Here is a 26,891-nt window from a genome sequence, read left to right as displayed (position 1 = left end):
TTTATGTACCAAAAACTTGAATATTTTACAGAATGACTGAAAGCAAATATTTAAAAACAGGCTTTATTTATAATTTACATCCTATTTGCTGCATTCTGCTTTTCTTTTTTGTGCGTTTTGTTTCACTGCTAAATTGTAATTTGTTTTCACTCCTGCTGTATTATGGGATGGCTATCAGCTCAGTGCCAGAGTTTAAAGCTCCTCAGCTTCACATGTTCTTTCATGGGGTGAAGTAGCTTAGCTTGCATTTGAATCAGTTATTATTTTCCCAGTATTTTTCCTGAGGCCATGTGTGGAGCTGCAGAAGAAATGACTTGTTTATATAAATCTTACTTTGATGCATCTGGCTCTTCCTAACAGCGTTTCTGGCTGTTCTGAAACCCAAACTCTCCTCTCACAGAGTATCTGAGTAGATCATACAGTGCAGTTCCATTTGTTATTTGTTCTCTGGAGGCATCATCCCTAAAACATGGGGATCTCTGCACCTGAGCACGGCCACCACAGCCTGCAAGGTTCACAACTGTCTGTCCTGGCTTCCCCAATATTCCCCCTCTCACAAGTTTTGTGTCCATGACCCCTCTGAGATCGAGGCTGTAGGAAAATGGTGCCGGTCACTGCCACAGCTGCTGTTCTCTGGATCTTCCTCTTTAGAAACCTTTTGTTCATTATGTATACACACTAAAATCCAGACTTGAACAAGGGAGAGAGCAGTTATGTAGTCACTGGTAACAGCTGCTGGTTCAAGTGTGTGTATCCCTTTATTCTGCACCTCATTTCTCCTCCTGTCATGTTCCAAATTAGGAACATCAGAGATGTTTTGCAGAAATGAGCTGTGGCTCCTGCATTTATTTCTCTCTCTCTCTTTTTTTTTTTTTTTAATAGTGGTGGGAGGCACAAAATGTGTCTGAGCCACCATTGAGCATTACTGTTAAAACTGTTGATAAATCAACAGGAGTTTGCATATACTGAAATAGCTCAAAGAGCCATAAAGAATCATTACTTCAGTAATGAGAAAATCCTCATATGTAAGGGAATTTTGATTTTCCTATTCTCACAATTTTATGCTTCATATCTGGTGTTTGAACAGAAATAACTACATTATAATGCACAGTAGAAACAGAAAATTTTGAAATTGTAGATTTTTTAAGTTAGAAAACAACTTGGGTGATCAGCTTCCCTTCCAAAAAATCCTGAGCTTACAAGTAAGGTGTACATAATCTCAGTGCATCTTGGTCTTAATCTTAGAAAAGAGTTGTACTGTTTTTTGAACTCTGCCAAGTTATTATTTTATATATCTATTTTATAGAGACAAAATTAGGGCTTCCAGGAAGGATTAGAGTTGTACTAAACATCTGTGTGGGGCAGTAGAAATGGATCAACCTCTATTGAAACTGCTGGGTAAATGTGCTACTGATTCCCTTGTGAAGGATTTTCCTCTGCTGGGCAGTGGTCTCAGACTTTGCAAACCACAGACTTTTTTCCTTAGAACTGTTCCTTTGAAGCTGAAATAGTCTATTTTGGAGAACTGAAAATTACTGGAACCTGTCTGTGAGAAGCATAGTTGAAATGGCTTTACTTTTTCAATTTCCATTTGACAGTTTAGTTGGAAAACCACTGAAATCCAGTCAGCAATTTTCTTTAGGGATTCACAGAAATGTTGGAAGACAAATGGTGGCACCATGCCCAGGATCATTAATTACAAAATGCACTAATCAAACCAGTTTGCAAATAATGGTCTGTGTTCTGTATTTTGTGGGAATAATGGTGTGTGTTTTGCTTGTGGTATTCTTTCTTAGTGTTTTAAGTGTCCCTAATGCTACTTTAAAGTGGCTTTTGGCAAAATCTTCTCTAACATAATGAACTTATGTTATATGACCTGCAGGGACCCTGACAGAGACAAAGAATTGTTAAAAATGTTCAAGATGACTCATACTGACCCAGTCCTGCAGATTCTGGGACTTCTTTTGAACTTTTTTCTCTGAAAAAATTGCTGTTTGTCAGGTCCAAAGCACTAATACTCCTAGAGCCCTCCAATGTGTGAAAGAGAATATTAATTTTGTGCCCTGTGGGACAATGTGTGAGAGGAGCAGGGAAAAGGGTGAAAGTATCAGGTTGTATCCTTGAACCCCACTGGATGTGAAGTTCCCTGTTAAGAATGTAAATAGCATTGGAAGAACAGATGTTTGATTTAAATGCAGTGGAAATGCTTAAGGGAGAAAGTATTTTTCAGCTTGAAAATTTGGCACAGTAAGGCACTGCTAAAGGGAAATTATTTATCTGACAGAACTTGTAATATACTGTAATCAGTTTGAATTTCTTCAAAGATATTTATCATGCAAGTTCTAACTTAGCATGACTATTATCAATTAGTTTGGATGTTAATTATTTATTAAGACCACTTCAATAAATATGTCATGTTTATTCAAAGTGTAAACAAAAGTATTTAACTCTACTTTAAAACTGATGTGAAAGGTAATATAATTCTGTCATGCAGAAAACAACCTTAAAATACCGATTTTTGTGGAGGGATGTGTTGTATTTGCAAAAGAATGTAACCATTTAGTTATGGGTAGGAAGCTTTCCTCTGAACACCTTGGTTTCTTTTGCATTTAAATGATAGTAAAAAGTCTTCTGACAGTGGGAAATACAGAGGCATCCACACTTATCCAATAGTGCTTCAGTTTATTTTAGAGCAGAATGTTTTTGTTTGTTGCTTACAGTGCATAGCACCAGTCAGTATCGAATGCAGCATCTTCCTCAAGTCCTGCAGGTTTAGATCTTTGGCAGGTGAAGGTCCCACAGGTTCCCCTTTCCCAGTCCATCAGGATAAGGGGGTCTGCTGGCACTCAGTGCTTCCAGCAGGAGGCATTTGGAGTGCCTGGGGTGAGATCCCAGCAGGAGGCTGGCAGTGCTCCTCTTCCAGCCACATTTACCAATATTCCAAGCCTTGTGGGAGCAGAACTTCTGACTGGAGAAGAAATACCTTTGCCTTTTCAGGACCATCAGTTCTCCCTCTGGAAGAGCCCATATGAGTCAGCAAATGTTTTTTTGGAAAGGAAAGGTCCATTATGGCTGTGGTTTTAATGCAAGCAGGAGACACAAGTGTATGAAGAAAATGGAAGGTGATGATGTGAGCAGGGAACATTTGGTACCAATTCTAGTTCTGCTTATTAAAGCTCCTTCTCTGCTGAGACCTCGTGTTTACAAACAGGGGAGGAAAGTCTGGGGATGTGAAGGTCAAAGGTGTCCTTAACAGCAGTGACCTGGAGATGGGAGAGCTCAGGATCCTGAGGGGAGGGAGCAGGACAAAAAGCAGGATAACAACCTGAAAAAAGATCACAATGGTAAAAAGAAGCCCCTTCCTGTTCTTGGGCTCTTTCCTTGGTGTATTGTCTTTCAGAAGGCTAACTTATCTTGTCTTGTTAGTCATACTTCTGAAGAAATATGATAAAGCAGAATGTGTTGCCTTCATGTTCTGTCCTAACACATCTGTGTCATGATGGAGGCATTCAGACTGGAGGGAGTCATCCTTAATTAAATAGCAAAAGCCTTGCATGCATATGTTTTTTCCTCAGAATGGAATTTTATCCTAAATTGTACATTCTTACATTTCAGAATGTCTAGAACAAGATGTTCTTATAACATAAAAACAAATAAGTACATTTAATATCCAAAGGATTTGAACTGAATTTAGTCAATGTAATATGGATTGAAAAGGGGTGTTAGTGTCACTTCTTTTGCAGTATTATCAAAATGAAGAATTAAACCTCTAAGTTTATCCCCTTCAAGTCCATTTCCATAAGCTTTGTTAAAAGTTTATGATGATGTTAGGAAATGAGGTTAATGTTGCTGTGGCTCCAAAAGATTTAGGAACTCAATTCACTCTCAGCCAAGCAATGGTAAGCTGCAGGCTGTGCCACAATCTCCTTAGGTGGGGCTTTCTGCAGCTGTCAGCGGTGGCAGCCAGGGTAGGGCTGGGCTTTACACAGAGGGCAACTTTAGGGTATTTCTTCAACCAAATTTTTCCTCTTCTCATAGTAATTATCCCACAGAGCCCCTTATATTTTTCCTGGAGAAGACCAGTCTCCCTTCTTTGCATCCTATTTTTTCTGTTAACCAAAAAAGCTAAACACTAACTAACCCCAGAATACCTGTCTCATGCTGGCCAGGGTGCATTTCCTGATGATGATGATAAAGAGTAGCAACAGCATATGAATACTGATAGTAGGAAGTGTCAGATACCAGAATTGTCTGAGATTTGCTTTAACTTGTTTCTGTAACTGTTAAATGTTGTCATCTTGTACTTGTCCCAAGTTGCTGTATTAGACAACTCAGGCATCTGAAGCTGTAAAAAGGAAGAGATATGAGAGTCAAGATGCACATCTTGACTGCCAGGGAGTGTAATAACTTGTACTCAGAGCTATTTACATGTGTGGCATAATTGATGTTTAGAGTGGAGAAGTTGTTTGTACTATACTGAGTTGCTATAAATAAAAATAGGCCCTGAATTGCACATTAGTGTGAGTTAATCATTTAAAGTCTGTGAGGTGATACAAACAAATAGGAGAACACTTCTCTTCTTGAAGAAGAGCAATTGATGGGGACTAACCCTTTGTAAAAACATTTTTCTCATAATATTCTGTGGAGAGCTCTGAACTGAGATGGGTTGATTTGTTAAATAGAGAGCATTGTGACAACAGGTTTAAATATTACCCACTGTCCCTCACAGCAGATCTGAGGAAAAGCTTTTTCAAGGCAAAAGAGCTTTGCTGACATTGTGAGGATTGTCCTCCTGTGTCCTGCTGGTCCTTAAGTGCTACTATTGCTGCAGTGCTACCTGGGCTCCCCTCTGCAAGGTATTTAAAGCTGTGAAAGGCTGTAGGGTGTTTGTTTGGTTTGCAGCAGATAAAAGATATCACCAGGTTTTTTGGGTGTGTTGGCAGATAGCTTTGATTTAAATACACCATTTTGATTTTGGAGCAGAACAAACCATTGTTGTTTTCAGTTTATCGTAAAGAATTTAAATGCATTTAATTTATTTTTTTAAATGTGCAGTCCAATCCAATGGAGTTCTGAAATTATTTTGGAGGCAATCCAGTTGTTGCTTTGCTGCACAAGGTTTCTGGTAAAGCATATTAAATGCTCCTCAGGAGAGGGGGAGGTCAGCACAAGCACAAATGGAATTTCTAATACATTTAGGAGACATGGGGGGAATAAGGAGGGGTGAGAAGTTTGCATATGCACTGCTAGTGTGAGGTGCCTGTATCCAATCAGCTTCTCTGTGATTTAGGGCTTCATATCATAGGCTTCATTCTTCTGAGAACTTAGTTTTATTTTGCAGCTCAGGGAAAGCCAGGATTGTTGCTTTCTCCTTGGATTCTTGCCAAGAGTGCAAGGAACATTTTTGTGAAGTTACTGATGTAAATTCAATATATTTTTCAGCTTTTGAGCTATTTGGAAGAAGCATTACGACATAGTATATCTAGAAAAAAATTACTACTGAAGTATGATATATGGTAATTCAGGCAGGTTATTTAATCTAATAGAAAGGAAAAGCTTGTAGCAACATCTCTGTTTATCTTGTACAGGCTTTGTTTTGTTGGTTATTCTCTGCTTTTGCTTTCCTTATTGATGTTACATCATTCTTTTTATTGCTTAAGTTCTTCCCTTGTCAGATGTCAGTATTTTAAGATATTTTACTTATTTTCAATGCAGAAGTCTGAAGAAGTTATTTTTTCTGTCCCTCTGATTGCTGGGCTTTATTACAAACTGTAAATTGAAATGCCCTCTGTGAATACAGTAGAGAATCAATTTAGATAGATTTTTATTGGAGTAAATAATTTCTGTTTGAAGCTGAAAGCTATGAATATTCATAAGACAAAATAAGTACAATTCATGATAGAGCATCCTTATGAATAAATTGAGGACTAATAAATAGAGACTTTCAGGATAGAAGATTGAAAATAAACCTAAACTGAGATGCCTTTCTCAATCTGTTACTTGATTTGGAAGACTTATGTTGTTTATTGGGCTTGACAATTGTAGAGGCCTTTTCCAACCTTAACATTTCTATGATGCAGTGACTCTCAGTGTTTAATGGTGTCCTGTCAGAGAGGGGTGAGCTCAAACCCAGCCTCTTGTGAAAACCCCAGGATGCTGCCTCAACCCTTAGTAAATGGAGTTTGTAGTTTTAATTAGGAGAAGTTGTAATTTCTTAACTTTATTCTTGCTGGATGTTATTTTCACTTATTTGTTGTTTGTATTTTTTAACAGTTTTTAAAGTCCATTTTAGTTTTGTAATCCAAGAGGACCAGCTGTCTAGGCACATATGGAGAACTGATGAATATGTGCAAGTATTAATTGTGTTCTCAAATTGCTTTTTCTGTGGGTGCCAGTCAGCACACCTGTGTACTGTCCACATCTCCCACACAAATTTTTAGTTCTTTCCTATTTTTGAGACAACTTTGTGTTGACCTGTAGTCTGACCTTTATTATCAACAGGCACTTGATGAATACTCTCTAATTTGATAGGTGAAGTTAGGTTTGCATGGTAATAATATTACAGGTTTTGAGTAAGAATAAACTATAAATATTGCAAAGATCTTTAAATTCCAACAGAGTTTAAATACAAAGTAATTTGCTTAATTAAAATCATCCTGACGAAACTGAGAAGAAAGGCAGGATTTTTGTGTTGTTTCTAGCTTTAGTATTTCCTTTCATGTGCTGATGGTGCTTGCAGGCTTTAATATCTAACGTAGATACCAAAATCCATAACAAGGAACCTGGGAAAAGCTACTCACTTGCTTTTATAAGAAAAATAATTTTTTGCACCCTTCTCCCCTTTTACAGCTTAAGGCAGTTTTATAGGGAATGTCTTAAGGGACTGCTCTTGAGAGAGGCAAAATCCTGACTTTACAGTGGTGGTAAATGAAGTCATGGTAACAAAGTGCCTATAAATAGGTCATTGCCGTAATATACCGGTCTGTTATATATTTCCATATGATGTGGTGTTTATTTAGAGAAGATGACAGAGGCAGCTGTGGTGTTCCAAAGGCACCTGAGGGAACCCAGGGAAGCGGGGGCCTGCTCTGTGCTCGGCTGTATGGGGGTCTGGCCCGGCCGGGATCCAGAGCTCTGTGCCGGGTGTTGGCCGGGGCATGGCGTGAGGGGAGAGGCCGACCCGGGCATGGCGTGAGGGGAGAGGCCGATCCCAGCTGGGGGGACTCTGGGACAGCAGCTTTGGGGCAGGGAGATGAGGAGGAGAAAGGGGAGAAACAGCCCCACAGACACTGGAGCTGAGCAGGGAGACATGAACGGGCAATGGAGCAGGGATCCATGCTGGGATCCACGCTGGGATTTGTGTGGGCAGAACCCACCCTGGCACAGGGGAAAAGTGGAAGGAGAAAGAGAGAAGCAGGGCAGAGCTGCCATGGACTGACCCCTCCATTGTGTCATGGTGGGGAGGAAGTGATTCTGTGAAGGATGGAGGAGTTGGGAGTAAAGGGAAAAAACGCTGGGCTTGGGCAGGGGGTGCTTGAGGACAAGGGCTCTTTGTGTCTTCATATCTCCCCACCGAGCTCTGTTGGAATGGCAATAAATAAATTCCCTGAGGGAGTTCTGTTGTGCTGGGATGGTGGTAGGTGAGTGATCTTCCTGTCTTTATTTCAACCCATAAATATTGTCATCGCCTCCCCCTGCCCTGGTCTGTGCGAGAGGGGCCAGGTGGGGGAAGCTCTATGTTAAAAACGAGAGCAGGAACTAAAGAGGTTTCAGTATTTATTATAATAAAAAGAAAGGCCTAAAGCAAGGGAGCCCGCGGGCCGAGCAGGAGCGTTCCCGTCGAGGATGCTGCAGCGCTGGCGCTGGGGCTGCTCAGCAGCGATGGCCCCGATGATGTCCCCGATGTCCCAGATGGAGCGGCACGGATTCAGTGGGTCAGAACCCCCGTTTTATCCTGTGTTTTGTCCCTTTAGATTGGTTTCTTTTTGGATCCTTCATTTGCATGAAGGTTTAAGGTTGATTGGCCCATTCCAGTTCTGTCCAGGCTGGCTCGTTTGGCTTGGGTGTGGTGCACTTTACTTAGGTGTAATACGGTACGGTCAGTACCGTATTTCTTATACCTTCCCTTTAACCGCCTTTACAATATAATAACCAAACTAACAGTACATGCTTAACGATCTGTCAACTATTTTACAACAGTTTCTAACCTATTTTTAACACTCCACACCAAATCCATCTTTTGAACTCCACAGAGTTATTACAGAGTCCTTAAAAGAAAAAAAATACTGTCAGAATTCCACTTTTTGATGCATAGCTGCACATCTGAAGATTATCCAAACGTTGATTAGCGTAACTTGTTAGTTATAACAGATCAAAGAAATACAGTGCATGTTTTTGTGTCTGGGGATAGTAAAATGAGGCAACAAGACATGTTAGAGGACTTGTGCTGCTTGTAAGGAGTCCCAGTTCATTAAAGCCATCCAGGTTCTTTGTTTGTGACTCATTTTAGTTATTACCATAAAAGTTCTGCAGAAATGCTTACTTTTATATTCCAGATTTGCCAAATATGTTTATAAATGCACACAGCAGGTCATTCTGGATGGACTGGTAAGGTGCTCCTTGCTTGGGAGCTTGTGATAAAGCCAGCTGAAAAAATGAGAGGTTAGAGATTGTATGAAAATTAACTGTGAAACAGAATGAATGTTTACACATCAGACTAATTTTCACATCTTTTATTTAACTACTAACAAGATGATAAAGTTTCAGGTTTATTTATGGTGCTACTCTAACTAAAATGCACAGATTTTAATATTTAAAATTTGGGGGAGGTGGGGTGGAGGGGGTCGTGTCTTAAATGTGGTGTCTGGGACAATCTCTTATACAGGTCTTTTACACAGGGGTAAGAATCCTGAGTAACTTAGCTTAGTGTTGAATTTTGAAGGGATTTTTTTTCATCTTGAAAGAGAGAAGTCATTAAAATGTATTTCCTTCCTTAGTTCTCTCCCATGTGAAGCTCATTAGTCCCTGGGCTCCTGTAGTGTGAGGAGGGATGTTAGAAACTGATTTTTGACTGCTTCAAACTCCCTTCTGCCTGCAAGCTTGGAATTAAGCCACTTTCAATTCTGTTCTAGCTCTCCTTTCTCTCTCATGAGTGTTTTCCTTCACTATTGTGGATCTTGCCTCTGTGATTCTTTGTAACAGTTTCCTGAGATCACAGCCACAGCTCTGCTGCCTTTCACTTTCTCTTCTTCCTTTCCTTGCCCTGGACCCTGGGTTTTCTGGAAGGACACCCCGTGTTTAGCTCTCTCTCAATACTTGTGCATTGAGTTTAAAGCAGGTGAAACACTTGTGTTCTGTAGTCTCATTTATTTGTATTTAAAGTAAATACTTCTGGTACTCCTTGGCTTGTATAAAATGACAGTTTAAACATAACCATAGAACATACTGTAATTTAACCAGCATGGTATTCTGGACCTGCCTGCTTTGATAACCTTGAACCACATTACAGGAGTGGGAAAGAGGCTCTCCTAGCAGGTTTAGTTGGGAAGTCTGAATATGGTGGTTTGGGACCTAATTCTCATGATAATTTCATTCCCAACTGTTTTATTATTAAAACATACATAATTTGCTATTTTGATACTACCAAACTCAATTGTTTTCATCTTGTGTTTTAAAAAGTGACAACCTTTTATTGTTCACATAAATAGCATATAAAAATGGACATTGCCCATACCTACTGTCATTGTCAGCTTATATAGGATTTACTTGTGACCACATTTAGTAATAAAACCTAAACAAAATTGAGTCATTTTAAGCTTATCAGCTATGCATGATTATCTTCCTTGCATAAATTTTTTCAGCCCCAGAAATTTATGTGTTTCTGTTAGATCTAGTGTCTGTTTTTCTTTCTTTCAAGTGGGACCAAAACCAGTATTGATGCAGAGTTGAAAGATTGTGCATCTTTTCATCTCAAAATTGTTTGATAGGAACAACTGATGATGCCATCTGTGCTTAACCTGCTTCAGCAAAACAGATGTGTAATGAGGTTCAGAGAAATTAAAAAATGCTTATCAAAATGGATTGCATTGATGTCTGTTTTCCTAAGTCATGCAGATCTAGTGGTCTTATAGGAAAACAAACTCAAGTAGGTGGAAGTTCTTTTTTCATCTCATCTCAGCTATTTTTGGTAAACAAGTGCAAAACACTTGTTCTAATAATGTGTTGCAACAGAAAACACTTATGTTTCTCTTTGTGGATGTTCCTCTATCAGATGTAATCTGGGTAGATGCAGGTGTCTGTATTTAGAGGGCTTTTATAGCCCACTCATGTAGAAGCAGAGATGTGATCAAGGCTCCATGTCAGTCCATCCACTCAGTGTTTTCCCAAGTGATATTCAAACACTTCAGGCTTTGCAAAGCCGAGGGATGGAGCTCAGCTGTTCAAAGAACAGCATCCACCTGCATCAGGGGATCTTGTTTTCCTTCTTGGCCTCCTGTTATTGGCTGCTTTACGCAGTATTGGAGACTGACTGGATGGAGACGAGCCCCCTTGACACACAGTCCTGACCCAGCACAGAGACAAATGTCCTTATTTTATCTTATCTTATGGCTGGCCTTGGTTGTTGGCCTTAAACTTTCCTTTTTGGGGAATTCACATACTTTTTTCCCCTGCAGGAAATAACTATATTTCCACTTCCGTCTGGTTTTGGGGGATTTGGTTTTGGTGAAGAGGGTTTTTTCCATCATGGGGTAATACCAGTTCTTTTGGAAAGGATTCCAGTGTTAGTTGTAGAAGTTTCTGAGGGTATTTTCTGTTTATTTGTCTTTACTGATGGTGGTGGTGTGGGGGGTTTTATATTACCTATGGTAATTTTTCTCTTTCAAAATAGTTTTCCTGGTGGATTTTGTCATTAATTGCTTTAGTCCTTTTTAGAGTGCCAGGTAATGAATTTTCACACACCCACCCCCCTCATACCTGGCTGAACTTTAGTAACTGGAATATCACAAATAATTTCCAAATGCTTTTTTGTTGTGGTGACTCATTGTTGCTGACTGCTCAGAGCCATTCATTTAGCTGCTGACAGAAGTAAACTTTTTCACCTCTATCACTTGAAATCTAAAATTTTACATTTGCTGTATGATTGGAATAAGCGATTCCTGCTGTGCCTAATGAATCCTCTTATTCAGCATTAGGTTCCATCAGAAAATGGGCCTCTTAGCAGATTGAGCCTAAACCACAGGAATAAGAAGTTATTTAGTATGAATTGCATCAGTTAACACTACTTTTTGATGTAAATATTTTAAGGCTCACAAAAACTGATGTTCCTCTAGGGTAATTAAATAAAAATTGGGTAACTTATTAATCTCTCTCTTTCTCTCTCTCTTTCTCGCACTTTCTCTTTCCAAACTTATTCTCTTCCCCTCTCTTTCTTTCCCCTGCTTTTTTCCCCTCCTTGCCTCTTTCCTTTCCTCTCCCCCCTTCCCCTCCTCCCAAAAATGTGCCCTTACAGAAGCATAAGGTAGATCTTTTCTACAAACTGCGGCATGTGATGAACGAGCTCATTGACCTCCGCAGGCAGCTGCTCTCGGGGCACCTGACACAGGATCAGGTGCGAGAGGTCAAGAGACACCTCACAGTGAGGCTGGACTGGGGCAATGAGTAAGTACTGGCTCCTGTTTCTTCTCATTCTTCTCAAGTAACTGTTATTAACAAAAAAAACCCTACTCAATGTTTTCTTTGCAATAGTATTTGTGCACAGGGAGAACTTGGGATTATTCGAAAATCAAGTGTAACTTTTTCCTGAATGTATTGCCTTCCACAGGGAGTTTTGCTCTTGGTGTGAAATGAGCTGTTTACCAGTAGGCCTTTCCAAGGGCTCCCTGCACTTACAAAAGGATTAGGTCACTTCACTTACTTGGTATCAACCTACAGAATATTAGGCCTGGGAGGATGTGTTCAGAGGTACCTAAAATACATTTTTCTTCCATTAAGGAAGTATTTTAATGGTTGTTGCAAAAAGCAGAGAATCTCACAGTTAACCAGGGACACGGGAGCTGAGGCTGTGGTATTTAGACTTTTTGTATCATGACGCTTCTCAGAGGTTTAGTCACCTTGGTCGGCTCCATGGTGATTTTGTGGAGAGGTTCTTTTAAAGGCAAAGACAACTGCAATTCATTCACACAGAAATGATAATAAATTGTCATTAGACAACAACCAGCCCTTGGCCAGACTTGTGTGTTCTGGATATGGATCAGACAGGTAAGTTGTGCATGACACACGACACACTCACAGACAAACAGAGAATTTCCCCCTGGGAGTGGGATTAGTGCTAATGAGCATGTGGGAGTGGGGAGGAGTCCTCTAAGTTTGACAGCTAAGGAGAAAATCCCAGTGTTTTCCTTTAAACGATGTTTGTTTCCATTCCTTGGTCACCTACCTCAAAACCCCCTCTGAGGAACATACCTGAACACCCTGATAAAGGTTTAGCAGCCCCTTTGCTGCACTTCATTTCTCTCTTGTTGACAGAAAGCTCTGAAGGACATAGACCAATAGATTGCATCAAGTCTTTCTGCAGTGCAGAATTACAGATATTTTCCATTCTTATTCCCAGTGGAGTGAATAGGAACCAAGAGATCGTGTTTGAGCATTACGCCTGCCTGGTTTTGCTCAGAGTTTATGATCAAATTAGTAACAGGAAACTGCAAAAATGCTGTGAGGAAAAAGAGATGAGAGCAGAGAGCACTGCAGCAGTGAAGAGAATAGGTTATTCCATGAGGTGCCTGTAGACCTTTTTTGATGTATAAAGGTAAATCTAATGCATGACGATTATGGAGAAGCCTCAGTGAAATCAGTAAATGTGTTCGGGATTATATTCATCTACTCAGGATGCTTGTTTAGGAAAAAAAAATTGTTTCTTACTACAGGTATTAAAATCCCTAGAGAAAGAGATGCATGACATCAGAGATACATGCAGTATTTAAATGTAAATGTCTGGGACTTTGGGGGTGTTTCTGCAACATTACTCTTTTCCACAGAACTTCTGGAAGAGTTCTGCCACTTTTTTCTATCCCCCCTCTCTGAGGTTTATCACAAAACTTATGACCCCCTGTGTTCATCTGCTAAAAACACTAATGACTTACATAGACATTCACATAGTACTGCCCTTTCTCAAGTATTATACTAGTGTTAGTTGCTGTTCTGTCATACTTGAGATTTGCAAATAAAAGAAATTAAAAACATTGTTATTAATGTGCATTAATGTTGTCTGAGAAGATTGAGTTGCCTGCAGTTTGAGCAGGGCTGTAATTGCTCAAGACAGTACAATGTAACAGGAGATACTCCATTGCCAAGCAGCTTTCAGGAAATAGTAATCTCACACATCTAATATGTAACGTGTTTGCCTATTTACTGAGAGACTCTTTATCCTCACCTTGATCATCAGTGAATTGTATTATCTGGGAAGGAGTGATGCAAACATGAAACTCACACTACTTGTAATCACCAATGACTGATTTTTTCACTTTGTTAAACTGGTACAATTTTCCCTTAAATACACTGGCAGTGGCTCTGGAAGTCATCCCTTGTGTCCTGGTAGGGACAGATACCCTCCTTGAATGAATAGCTACAGGTTGCATTTTTTGTGAAAGAGCTCATTTAGACTGTCTGAAAACAGTCTTTGTTTGCTTCATTTTGTGTGCTTGCTGTAAATCCTAAGAAGTTTTGTTCTGTAGTTGGGCCTATTAAAATGTGGGCATATTAATTTACAATAATTGCTGCTAAACCCCTGTATTGTTGCTAATCATTTTTCTAACACAATACTGATGGCCCCTTCCTATAGCCATTCCATTTTCTGTTGCTTACACATTCTTTCTCCCCTGTACAGAAGAGAGCTCCTGGTCTCATCCTTTTTTACATTAATGCATTCCTGCTTTCTTCCTTGTTCCACTTACCCCCAGGTAGTTTAGGTTTGTACACAGCAGGGCTGACATTGCTGCTACAGAGATTTTTGTATTTCCCAATCAGAATTTGGTACCTTCAGATGAGTACCTTGCTGGTTTTAGACTTGCACTTCTAAGCATCTCTGTGTATTTTTACACAGCCAAAATTTTATCTACTGTTTTATTTCCTGTTTATCTTGCTGGGTTTTATACAGAATATTGCAAATACTAATGCTTTCTAGCAATGTTTCATTCTGATACAATTGGCCATAATATGGATCTGTGGAAGTCTGAAGTGGAAGTGTCCAATGGTCTGTGAATAACAAGGAAAAAGTTGTAAAGCATGGAACAAATGTTACAAAGCTGAAGTGTGCTATTTATCATCTCATTTGAGTCACATTATAAAGTTATAAAGTTGAATCTTCAGTTCTTCATCTCATTTTCTATCACGTTTCAAATCAAATAGATACTTGATTTTGAAATTTTTGTTTAGGTTTTTGCTTCAACATGAATGGATAAGTCTTTCCACTTTCACTATTGCTTAGAATGGGAAACCAGAGTGCAGCTTTTTTGCTGATGAAGAGCTGTTTCATTGTGGAGACTTTTGCATCAAAAACAGATGAAGGAATCTGCCTGACAGAGCTGCTATTTGAAATGTGAATCCTCTGCTTCTGCTTCAGTGCCAAAAGCTAATTGCAGCAGTATGTGCAATACCTTGTGTGCCAGATAGGCAGATGAAGCTTTCTTCAAAGTAATTCAACTTGAAAATCAGAGGTCATCTCACCTGATCTTCAGGACTGATTCTTTCAGATTAATGTAGCATCTGTCAGGAGATTACAGAAAGCATCCAGGTCTCCTTGCATACTCAGGGAAGACACTTCCTTCCCTATAAATGTGGAATATATATTCTATGTTTTGGGTCAGAAACAGAGTAAGGAGGGGGAGCCACCAATACCTTGATATTTTTGACAGATAAAAGCCATGAACAAGATGAGTTTGTAGGCTTTTATTACTTTTTAGTCAAAGGTTATTCTTTTTTCCCATAAAATGTTATTAAAATCATTGCATTAAAAGAAATTTTCCAAATAGTTGCCATAAATTCTGTGCAGAAAGATCCACAGGTAGCCAGAAGGTAAAAATGAGTGTTAAAAAAGAAAAACAAAGGGCAAAATATTAGCAATATATCTTTTACACTGTCATACAAAGAAAATGAAACACACTTTTAAGGTCCTGGGTTTTTTCCTGCCTCAGAATTGCAGTTGGAAAGCCTGCAGCTGCTGGTTAGTACCTACTGACTACTGACATCCATAACTGTGGAGGGCAGGAATTGTGTGAGCTAGTGAAGTCAGCACAGTCTTGAATTTCAAAAAGCCCTAAATTTCAGTGCTCACACTTGTAGGTTATTTTGGGGCTTGGACTGATTTATCTCTTGTCATATCTTCTTGACATAAAAGGAATGAGAATGACTTTTTGGTAGTATTGTAACAATGAGCTTAAAGTTATTAAATGCATCTGGAGTTAAGAATTAAACGTACAGATGATACCTGTTTGGGGAATTCAAGGCACTTTTATTGCAGTAGCTGTCATTACATCAAAGGAAATCAAAATAGGAATGACCAACTTAAACAACCATGAAGAAATGCCTTTAAGAATTGCAGGAAGAGCAGCTGCCGTTTCTGTCTGAATGTGAGCATCTTTCCCTCTCCTTGGAGTAATGATTCAGTTGGGATTAAAGGTGTAGGGAGCTTTGCTGAAAGTCAGTCTTTGAGAAAAACCTGAATAACCTCTCTCTGGAGCCTGATACTGCCATGCTTGGAAGTATTTGCTCCAATTCCCTTTTATCAGTTCCTAACTAAGATTATTTACCTTCATCTCCTCATCTTCATTTTAAGAAATAATTTCCTGTGTAGCTTTACATCAGTACTTTACTAATTTTTTTGTAGATTGTAGTCCCTGCAGTTTTTTTGTATAATTTAACTTAATTCTATCAAGGAAAACTGTTGGGTTGTATTAGCAGTCTCATTTTGACAAACGTGGTTTGTTTTTTCATGTATTTAGTTTTCTGTGGATTTCTGTATTGTATTTCCTTCAAAGTCCATTTTAAAGTCTGTACACAGTTTATGTGAATCACTGCTAGCATCATTTTCTTTCCCTTCACCATCTTTATTTGTGTGAGAGAAATATAAATTATATTAAGTGAGGCTTTGATAAACTAAGAGAAGGAATAGAAGAAAGAGTAGTGGCTGCAAAATTAAAGCTGAAAAGGTTGAGGTAAAGTAGATGTTTTTGGAGCAAAGGGGATGAGATCTTGCACCCTCCAGAGACGTGATGAGCTCTCCCAATCTGTTCTTCAAGACTGAGTTTGCATCTGAAATGTTTTTGGCTTTTTTACATCAAATGCTGTATTTCTTCAAGGTTCTTTTAGGAAGAGTTGTGCTGACTTGTGGTTTTATGAATTCTAAGTGCTGTAGTGTTTGTATTGTAAATAAGTGAACGTACTAGAAATTAGGACTGCTCCTCAAAATTACCATTAAACCTAAGCTGGTTTCTTTCTAGAAGCCCAGGTAACCTTGAATTGTGTGTTCATCCCTTTCACTATTCAAAAGCCCTCTGTTTTTGTCAGTTGGCTTGATTTCATATTACTTGAGAGAAAATTATCTAGAGATTCCAGGTGGTGGATTTTTAAAATTTTTATCCCCCAAAGAAAGGAAAATCGTGAAGACTTTTATGTAGATGAGGAAGAATGCCCAAATGCCAGCTGGAGGGATCCCAAACAGATGCAATCAAGAGGTAATTGATAAGCTTGGGGATACTTTGTAGGTATGCTTGGGAAATGTTTTGGAAGGGCAGTTCAGTGTGAAGGCAGAATAAAAGAGCACAAGCATTTGCTTGTAAAAGGAAGTATTGTGGAGACAGGAACTGTCAAATAAACAAACCAGCACATTATGTAATTTTTATGCATGCTCTGTTTTGGAGAAATACTGCCTGGCAGCTGGGGCTCTTCTATCCCCTGTGTTTGGTAATAGAGAGGGAAAGTGGGCCACTGACTGTCATTGCCATCTCAAGCATTATGTTGTCAGTCCTTCACAGGCAAAAAAATAATTGATACAAATGGAGTGTACAAACCTGGACTTCCACCTGCACAGTAAATGGCTGCATGGTTGTGCTCCAGCCAAGACACCCTTATTTGCTGGGAGCAAGTGTTGTGCAGGATTAGCATAGTATTAGAGAATGAGAATCTTCTGGGCTGAAAATCCACGGTGTTAAGGGATTTAACTAAAAATAGGGTATTAGATAAGTTTCACAGGGATGCTGCTGCAGTTGTGTTGAACATTATCAAGCAGAAGATAATACTTTTGTCATGTTCTGAGTAATGAGTGCAGGCACTGCTTCACCCCAGCTCTCCAGAGAGCTGAAATGATGTGAGCAGAACCTCGTCAGGCTGGGATTGGCTTGGCCAGGTTTTCCTGGAGAACTTGAATAGAGCTCTGAGACTGCCCTGGAGCTGCAGTGCACACACAGTGGCTTTGATAGTGTCAGTAGGGAATAATCTGTTCATATCTGTGTGCTGAGGGGAAATCCCTTTATCAATGTACTTTAGGGGTGGGAGTGTGCACACATGTGAATGACAGGGTGCTTTGGAGGTTGTTTGGATACATTCAGGAAAGCTTCTGTGAATGAATTTGATGAACAGTAACATTTAAAAAAAAAAACAAAAAACAACTTTGCAGTGATCTCTGACTGATTTTACCATTTTTTTGTATTACATTTTTTGACTTTCTGTGATAAGTAGGCTCAACTGGCAGCTGCAGGTAAGGATTACCTAGTGTGTCCTTATTTTAATCTTTTCCATTTGGTAAATAGATGTAGTCGTTTTCATAGTTGCAGCTGCAGTTTTCAGATCCTGGTCCTGGGCCACAGATACTTGTGTTTGATAGGTTTAATCAAAGCAAAGTGTGAAACTGTGACTTTCACAATGTGGCATTAGAATTTAGAATTTGGTATTTGACACAAAACTGCATTGGAGAAGGAAAGCTGCTCCCTTTTCTCCATTGAAAATACAATTGATTTGAGCAAAGAACTCAGAACATGGAATTTCCACTTGGTCAGTAGGGGGTTTCAATGACCATACAGTGCTGCCAGGGCAAGTGAACAGGGCTGAGCTGTATTTTGGAGATGTGATGGTTTAGGGATATAATGAAAGAAGGAAAACCTGCTTAGGCAAAGGTTCAAAAAAAAAAGAATTATGGAGTTTGGAAACTTCTGGGTAACATTTAAAAGCACCTTGGTGAGCAAAGGTAGCTGAGCTTCCTCCAAACTGCTGCTTCTCCCCAGCTGTTGTTTTAAGCCAATTGCCCAGAAAGAGACACTGGATTGCCTGGAGCCTTCTGTTATTGCTCCACACAATTACTCTACAGTACCAGAGAGGTTTTTCTCAATAAAATTTTTCATTTGCCATCAGGAACAAGTCTGTGCAGAATGTTTCCCTCTCTGATTACAAAATTAAATTGGCTTCTGCTTTTCTTTTATAGTTTGTGACAGGAGTGCCACAGTAATTCGTGAGGGCACCTCTTCTGTTTGGTTTTTTTCTTTAAGATTGTTAAGAATTTCAATATAAAATGTCTGGAAGTGAAGTATCGAAGTTATATAAGGCAAAAGCAGGAAAATGGTTAATTCGTGTGTTGGGTTTCTTAAAAATTTACTCCTAATAATATTGTTTAGTGTAGCTTTTTATTGTAATGCTCAGAACACTTTGTGCCTCAGAAACTAAAGATCTATGGGGAAAAACTTGGGGTTTGTCACCTTTAAGGTTGTCTTGTTCTGCAGTCTACAGTTATTAATTAATCATTAACAGTTTGCATTTATTTGTCTGGATAAAGAATATCTTATTCTGTCTGCTCCTCCTGTGAAGCTGTGACCTGAACTGCCTTCTCTACAGCTGAATTCCTTAACTTGTCATCTTTGCACTGGTATTTTTTTTGTCAGTTTTTATAGTTGATTTGAGCCAAAATAATAATTCTGTTCAGAATAATTAAAAGCATTTTGTGTGTGTTACAAATACAGATTAAGATTATTGTTTATTACTAACAAAAATTACGGTGTTTACATGGGGGTGAAGTTTTATGAATACCAGGAATATCAAAGCAGCTCCCAAGGCTCGGAATCTGTTGGCACATTTGAACAGGACTGTTAATGGAACTTTTTCATTATGTAATGAAGGATCTTACTCAAATACTTCAGCAGCAAACAGAGTATGAACTCTGTTTGCCTGCTACATTTCCATGTACAAAATTACCTTGTTTTGAGTACTGCACCAACATATTGGCCAAAAGCTTCCCCTGCATTAATTGCCAGAGCTCCACTGAATTTGGGGAACAAAAGGTAACAAGTTTGTATAGGGATTTTTTGATATTTGCATTAAATTTTCTTTAGAATTGTTTGATGGTTAACAATTGCAGTAAGACTGGAATAGCAGAGTATTTCTGTGTCCCTACCCTGGAGGAGGCACATGCAGGAGGTGCTGGTGACATTCATGTGCCTCACTGACTCTGCTCCTTCCTTCCCTTGCAGACATTTGGGCCTTGACTTAGTTCCACGGAAGGACTTTGAGGTTGTGGATTCAGATCAGATCAGTGTTTCAGACCTTTATAAAATGGTAAGAAATTCTATGGGAGATTCCTCTGAGTTTCACTGTGGGAGGGAAAGAAGGGAAAATGTTTTCATTCTTTACTCTTTTATGTTTTCTTGTTTCCAATGGTGTTGTAAATTAAATGTCTTCTTTATTTGCACCCTGACCACCAAAGCAGTGTCTCTCCTACTCTAAGCAGGGGCATGCTTTGATACATTTTTACTTCAATTTACAAAGTAATGTGGTGTTAATTCTTGGAAGGTTCTCTGAGTCCAGAAAGTCTGTGAGAGCCATTATTTGATTCTTTGAGCAGATTTGCAGATGAAAAATACCTAAGTGAAAAGTCTGGCTTTGTAGTTGCATAGATAATAAACATCTTTGCCCTGTTACAAAGACTTTTTGAGCTCACAAAAAAGGGGAGAGAGGAGTTAAGTTAATTTAACTTAATTAAAGTTAAGTTAATTTAAGCAAAACTAATCCTTGAACATTAATGCTGTCCCTGTTGTGTGTCACTGCTCCTTGGAAAGCATGGAGTGCATTTGAATAAGAATATTTGGATTTTCAGGTGAAGTATTATAATTCCTTCACTGTAGTGAGTTCCAAACGCTGTCATTATTAGTCACTTGTACAGTCCTCTTTGTACCTAATGAAGTTGAAGTTGTTTTGGAAATGTGAATTGTGCCATTAGTGAACTGTAAAGCCACTGATGCATTTTACTACCTGTGTTTGGATTCTCTGTTAGTAGAACTAATACAGATAATTTTGGTTTGCCTTGTGATGTAACTGCAGAGGAAGAAACAACATGTATAATTTAGGAGAGTGAATGAAAACCCTTCCTCAGATGCTGTTTTATCTACAAAAAGACAAAAAACCCTCAGCAATTATTTTGTGCAACTACTTCATTTAATATCTTCCAAAGAAAGTAGTTGTTTTCTACATAATGTTGTTAGAGTGTCACTCACTTCTAGGAAGCTTTTAATTTCCTGTTTTAAAGCAGTTTTGACTTTCAGCTATTTAAGATTAGGGGCAGAGAGGTCCATAGCTTGCTGATGGGTTTGGTTGCAAGATGTGACTTGTCCTTAAACCAAGGGCATGTTTTGTAAACAAGCTGGGTGCTGTTGCTGCTTTGGATTATTTGCACTGTATAATAGTGGATTTCATGGAAAGGAGTAAGAATTATTGCATAAGAAATATGAAAGTACACCAGTCTATAGTGCTAATTTTTAAAGTTTGTTCCTAATTTGCCGTGGTCTGAGGAGAGTTTAGTGCCAGTACAGCAGAGATTTCCTTCAGCACAGCCTGGAAAGAACTCGGTAGCAAATTCCATCAGTGAGGACTCAGGGTGTGAGATCAGTTGCTAACTAAGGATTGGTTTATTACTCTGAGGTTTATTCTGCACATTTTTTTACTCTGAATCCTTGGAGTACTGCAAATAGGCAATATTTATTGCCAGAGCAGCCTGATTATGTCACCCCCTAGTCCTGTGACTGTGTCTGTGCTGCTCCATGCTGGGCAGGGCTCAGGACAGCACCATTACTCACTTCACACTTCACTGCTGCTGGAGTGTGTAGATGCAAGAGGACAGTGCTGTCTAATCACATCTCTTCACAGTCAGGAGGCAATTTCAGCAACCAAAGCAGCTGAAAACCTGTTACTTTTTTTTAACTTAAATTTGGTAAAAAATGAAGGAAAGGTATATTAGTGATTTAGGGTGTTTTAGAATTATTTTTAATGTGGTTTGGGGATTGTTTTTATTACTTAACAAAAACCCAGGGAGAGAATCCTCCTTATTTTTGACAAAATACTTTATGGATTCTCAAATGAGCAGTGAGGTTTTACATTGTAAAATAATCTTGCAGGAGTAGTTGTGAGAGCCAAATTACTTTCTTATATTTTCAGGATTGTAGGATGTTAAATGTAACATGGAAAACACTCATTAGCCGAGCAATGGGTGAGGCAACACATCAGACTTTGCTCTCTGTGACAAGAGAGATTCAAGCACTTTTAACTCATTAGCCATTAGACTTAGCACTGCTCTTCTTGATAAATTGTAAGTTGTTACATTGGAGCCTCTCTTTTAGCTCTCATGTTCCATTGCTGAGTGTGTTTGTGACTGCTGGGTGATGCTGTATTCATCTCTTTGGCAGAGCTGTTGTGCTCTGAGGCCTTGCACATCCTGCTGCTCCATGTTACTCATTCTGAAGCTAAATGCCAGTGGCTGCAGGATGCACAGCACTTGTCAGGAATTGTTGTTTTGCTCCTGAAGGAAAGCAAATTGCCCTTTGCCTATGACAATGTTTGTGACTTTAACCAATATGACAGAACACTTTTTAAAAATACATATTACTTTGGAATGGTGGGAAAATATGTTCTCAGAATTCTGCCACAGAGCTCAGCGCTGGAGCTGCCCCTGGATTGAAGTTGTCATTTAGGAACACAAAGTCCTGCAGGATGTCAGGAGCACTTGGATGGCACATTTTAGTGGAAGGGTTACAAGACACAAATGTCTGAAGTCATTTCACAAATCAGAAATGTTCAAAGCTGGTGATTAATTATGTTTAGCTTTTCTAGAAGGTTATTGAAGTGGGTGTGTGTCTTCAGGACAAGTTCAGGAGGTGCATGAAAGGCACAGCTGTTGGCTCTGTAACTGCTGCAGCTCAGCCATTTCTTCCAGCTGTGTGAGAGAAATGCCATGAGTTCACCGGAGTTTCTAATTTAAAAAATAGAGCTCCTAAATAAATAGCTTCAAATTAATGCTGCCATCACCTCTGAACTGTTAATTCTTTATTCAAATGGTAAATGTGATTGGTGAGATGGAATAGGCAAGAAAATAAGAATTCAGTTATCCAAAACTCTTCTAGATAAGGAAAACAACTGGGCACAAACTGGAGAGAAGATCATGAAATCTTTGTTGATTTTTTGAATTTTATTTTCTTGATTGTTCTTTGTAAAACAAAGCAGATTGGCAGAGAACAGGTTTGTGTGTGTTAGGTTCTAAAGCCCAGGAAAAAGTCAGATGAGAATATGAAGGCAGAGCAGAAAGCAGTTTAAGACTGACTTGGGAATGATGGGATTCACTCACCAGGCATTGTTAGGGAAGGAGTGAGGAAGAACAACACTGAAAAGTGATACTGGTAGATAAGATACCATGAGAAAGTGCAGGTAAGGACAATTGATAGTTCTTTCAGTAAATTAGGAACAAAACCACAGATGCTCTCTAACAGCCAAGTTGGATAAATTCAGAATTCTTCATTTCCTCTAGGCATTAGAGTGAAAGGGAAATTGAGATTACTGAGAGCCAGTTTACAAGAACAGAATTATAGAGAAATATAATAGAATAGCACAAATGGGTAAATAGAAAAATTAGAAAGGCAATGCACAAATTCAAATATAACGAGCAAATGTGGTCAATTGTATCAAGAAATGGTTTTATATAAATAACCTGGTACTAACTGGGAAGCTAAAATAAAATTTTTATACTGGGAAAAACCAACTGGCACACGAGGCAAGAAAATAACAGGGCACTTAATGTCCTTCTTACCCCCCTGAACTCTGGTAACTTTCTCAAGAAGTTTTCAGTTCCAGGGGATTTGGGGCTGTGTACATTCCAGTTGGGATCTTTGGAGAAGCCATATCAGCCATGTTAGTGATAATCACTGAGAAGATGGATAAGGTTCCAGAATACCAGCAAAAGGCAAGCCAATTTCACACCTTAAGAATAGGTGATGGAGGAGGAGCTGGTAATTGTTCTCTCTCTGTAACAAATGCTAGAAAATAATATTAATAGAAAATAATAATTACTTGCAGCAAGGACATGAGTATTAGTGTGTGTGAACTTGTCCAGAATAAGCAGTTTTTAAAAGTTCCAGAACATAGATAAGTCAAGTGGATAGAGGAGAAGCAGCTGATGCCATATTTAGGTTTTGGTAAAGGTTTTAAATGTTTGTTTTAATTTACATTCTCCAAAGGTCATTAGTTCTAAATGAAATTACAGTAATGTAAACACAGAGCTAATTAGAAAACACATACAAAAAAAAAAAAAGAATGGTTGTCAATAATTTGATTAAATAGCAGGAGGGATGAATTAAGTGAATTTCTTGGGGTTATCCTCCATTTTGTAGTACTTCAAGTTTAATGTTTAATTAAGGACTAGATGCTGAAATAAGGAGTCTGCTTACTAAATATACAAAATCCACAACATTGGAAATGGTCTGTCTGATTGTTTCAATGGAGGTAAGGATCAGAATTCCGAATAATAGAGAGAAATTTAAGAAATTATGTGAAAAATGTAGTATACCAGGGAGAGTCATAAATGTAAGGTTTTAACTCCTGCAGTCAGTTGTTGGCTCTGAAGTGCAGATTGGGACACTCCAAGCTTAGGTAGGTTTGTCGAGGAGATTTGAGGTTATAATGGAATCACAAGATTAAGCATTAATTAATCTTTTCATCCTAATGATGGATAAGAAAAGAATCAATAGGCCTAGATTACAATAGCAAGGAATCAAATTAAGCATCAGAAAACACTTTGATGAGGAAAGATATACTGAACATTGTATCTGTTAAAGTTTGCACAACCTTTGCAGACAACTATTTTTTGGGAAAAATAAAGGTAAAACTGATTTTTTTTTTTTTTTTAGAATGAAGATGGATAATTTCTTAGCAGTCTATTTTTATATCACTTTGGAAGGGTTTTCAGGTTGGAAGGGGCCTCAGGGAGGTCTAGGCAAACTTTCTGCTCTCAATACAAGGTCAATACTGAATTCAGACCAGGCTGCTCAGTGCTTTGTCCAGCTGGATGTTGAAATTCTTCAAAGGAAAGGTTTGAATGTTGTAATGGCTGCCCTGAGGGGTTACATTTTGCCTTGTTGGAACATTGGGATATCCCATGGTGTAGTTGATGACCACAGTATTTTGGCCAATGTGCTGTGCAGCTTTGTGGAGAGCCTGGCTGCCTCTTAGTGCTGGGACCTTCATGGTTACAGGAAGGCTGCCACAGGTCACCTGCAGACCTTCTCTTCTCCACACCCAGAATTCTGCATTCCCTGCATCCTCCTCAAACACCCTGTGCTGCTTCACTGGCCTTTGCTGAATGCAGCATTTCAGCTGTAGTTTACTCAGTGCTGAGGAAAAATGAATTAATGTTATTCTCAGTCTACTGGCTCCATTTCTGGTAACAGAAAGAGTAAATTGCTAAATGTCCCTGCTGCCTGAGTGCTCCCCTGACTTCTGTTTGACTTGCTTTAGTAGGACCCTGCCTCCAGTTTAGGACTGGGAATTTAAGACCACATAAGTCTCAGGACAGACCCCTGAAAAATACACACCATCAGCCACTACCTTTGGAGCCTGAAAATCCTATTGTTTGTTGGATTTGTTTAATCAAATAATGGGTTTGTCTATGAAGGTGTAAGTTTATAGCTTGGGTACAGGAATACTGTGGGAGACTGTGCTGGGGAGACACAGCAGCCACTGATCTTCCCTCATCTACTGATTTGGTTATCTTACCTCAGGGGAATCACTTGATCCAGCATAATGTACCCCTGATAAATCCATCTTGGTTATTTTCAGTCACCCTCCCATCCAAGTACCCAAAAATGGCATGTACCCTCTGGGCACTTTGCCTGGCCAGAGGCAAGGGCACATAAATTAACTCAGTCAGTGATTGCATTGTTGTAACGTGGTCCTGAAGCATGAAAGCAGAGAGTTAGTCAAATCTAATCTTTTGGTTGTGGAAAAATTTAAAACCTGAGGTTTTTACTACTTATTGTCATAGATTTACCTCAGTGTACACTCTGTAAGCAGCAGTGTTTGCTGATTAATCTCTTCAGACCACCTCTCATATTTGTGTTGCCTGAGTGTCTCACTTTCTTACTTGGATTTAGAGATTAATTTAATCAAAAGAACTCAGGACACCTTGAATAGCTTAAATAACTGGTCTTCTCTATGCCAGCTGATTCTGAGTGGTTGCAGGTGACACAAAGATGAATAGGCAACTCAGCCAACTTGAAAGCTTTTAACATTCAGAAGATGATGCAGTAGTTACACAAACAATGGAACTGAAGATCATTATTTTTCCACTGAGAGTGTGAATGAGGACATTTTTATAACTGTGAATGTAAACAGATGTCAAAAAATGCCATTTAGAATCACAGAAATGTTTAGGTGGGAGGAGACCTTTAAGATCATTGAGCTCAACCATTCCCCCAGGACTGCCACAGCCCCACCAACCCCTGTCCCCAGGTGGCACAGCTACAAGTCTTCAAAATCCCTCCAGGGCTGGGGACTCCACCCTGGACTGCCCTGGGCAGCCTGTTCTAGTGCTTGACAATGCTTTGGGTGACAACATTTTCTCTAAAACCAATCCAGTAGTGAGGGGCCCAAAGCTGAGCACAGGATTTGAGATGTGGCATCAGCAGTGTCGAGTCCAGGGGCATCCTTGGCCAGCTGGGCCTGCTGCTGCTGAGGGATTGCAAGGGGCTCAGTGAGCACTTGTGGCAGCTCCCTCAGTACCCCAGCAGCTCCCTGCTCTGTTCTCATTATGAAGAATGTCTCTCCTTTTGTGGTAAAAAGTCTTACCTGGGTGAAAGACAGCATTGTAGTTTGAGTATTGCCAGATACATTTCATGGACAATCTTCTGCTTTCTCCTCCTTTGAAGCTTCATGTTTGTCAACAGATCTGCTAATTCTGATACAGAGTGTAAATGAGATGTTGGGTTTGTAATAGAAGGAGAGAGGTGGGGAGAATGAAGAGAGTATTTAATAATGCCTGGCAGTGTCAATGTTAATATTTTGGTTTAAAATGCCAATATTAAGATGATGTGCAGGGAAAGGCATGGCAGAATCATTAATGATGGTTTTTTTAAAGCTCTCTGAAACCTTTTCAATTTAGATTAGTATTTAAATCTCCCTTTGGAGATTAAATGGCTTCAGTGAGTCTTGCAGTCCATTTTCTGATTATAACATCTCCTTCTAGCATAAAAGGCTTTAAATACAGCATCATCCTCTGAGTTTTTAGACATATAGCTCTTTATACTGATTCTTATTTACAGGTATTGGGCAGCTAAAATTGTAGAAGAGTCTTTAACCAATTTTCAGGATTCTATTTTTTTATTAGAGCAAAAAGATTTAACAACCTCTAAAATCCATCTTTCTTTCTAGATGCCTGTGTTTTTTAACAAATGCACCTTTCCACAGACAACATACCAGGAGATGAGGATTAGTGGTGAGGTATCTTCCCATTTAGCAGGAGAAGACAGAGATTATACAGAATAATGAAATTTTCCAACACTGTAATAGCATTTCTTTTTGAAATTCTGTCTAACTTGTGA

The 26,891-nt window shown here is 39.1% G+C and overlaps 1 protein-coding gene across 10 annotated transcripts in view; it reads left to right on the top strand.

Moving 5' to 3' along the window:
* The window catches only part of DOCK3 (dedicator of cytokinesis 3), a 185,849-nt gene that overhangs the window by 49,227 nt on the left and 109,731 nt on the right, over positions 1-26,891 (top strand). For all 10 annotated transcript variants that reach the window (XM_054516046.1, XM_054516051.1, XM_054516047.1 and 7 more), the window contains exons 6-7: positions 11,510-11,658; positions 19,509-19,593. In XM_054516046.1, coding sequence (XP_054372021.1) covers positions 11,510-11,658; positions 19,509-19,593 — 234 coding nt within the window. The remainder of the gene's footprint in view (positions 1-11,509; positions 11,659-19,508; positions 19,594-26,891) is intronic.

The sequence above is a fragment of the Molothrus ater genome, chromosome 11, assembly GCF_012460135.2.
Source record: "Molothrus ater isolate BHLD 08-10-18 breed brown headed cowbird chromosome 11, BPBGC_Mater_1.1, whole genome shotgun sequence".
In the NCBI taxonomy this organism is placed as follows: domain Eukaryota; kingdom Metazoa; phylum Chordata; class Aves; order Passeriformes; family Icteridae; genus Molothrus; species Molothrus ater.
This window is presented reverse-complemented; position numbering and strand designations above follow the sequence as displayed.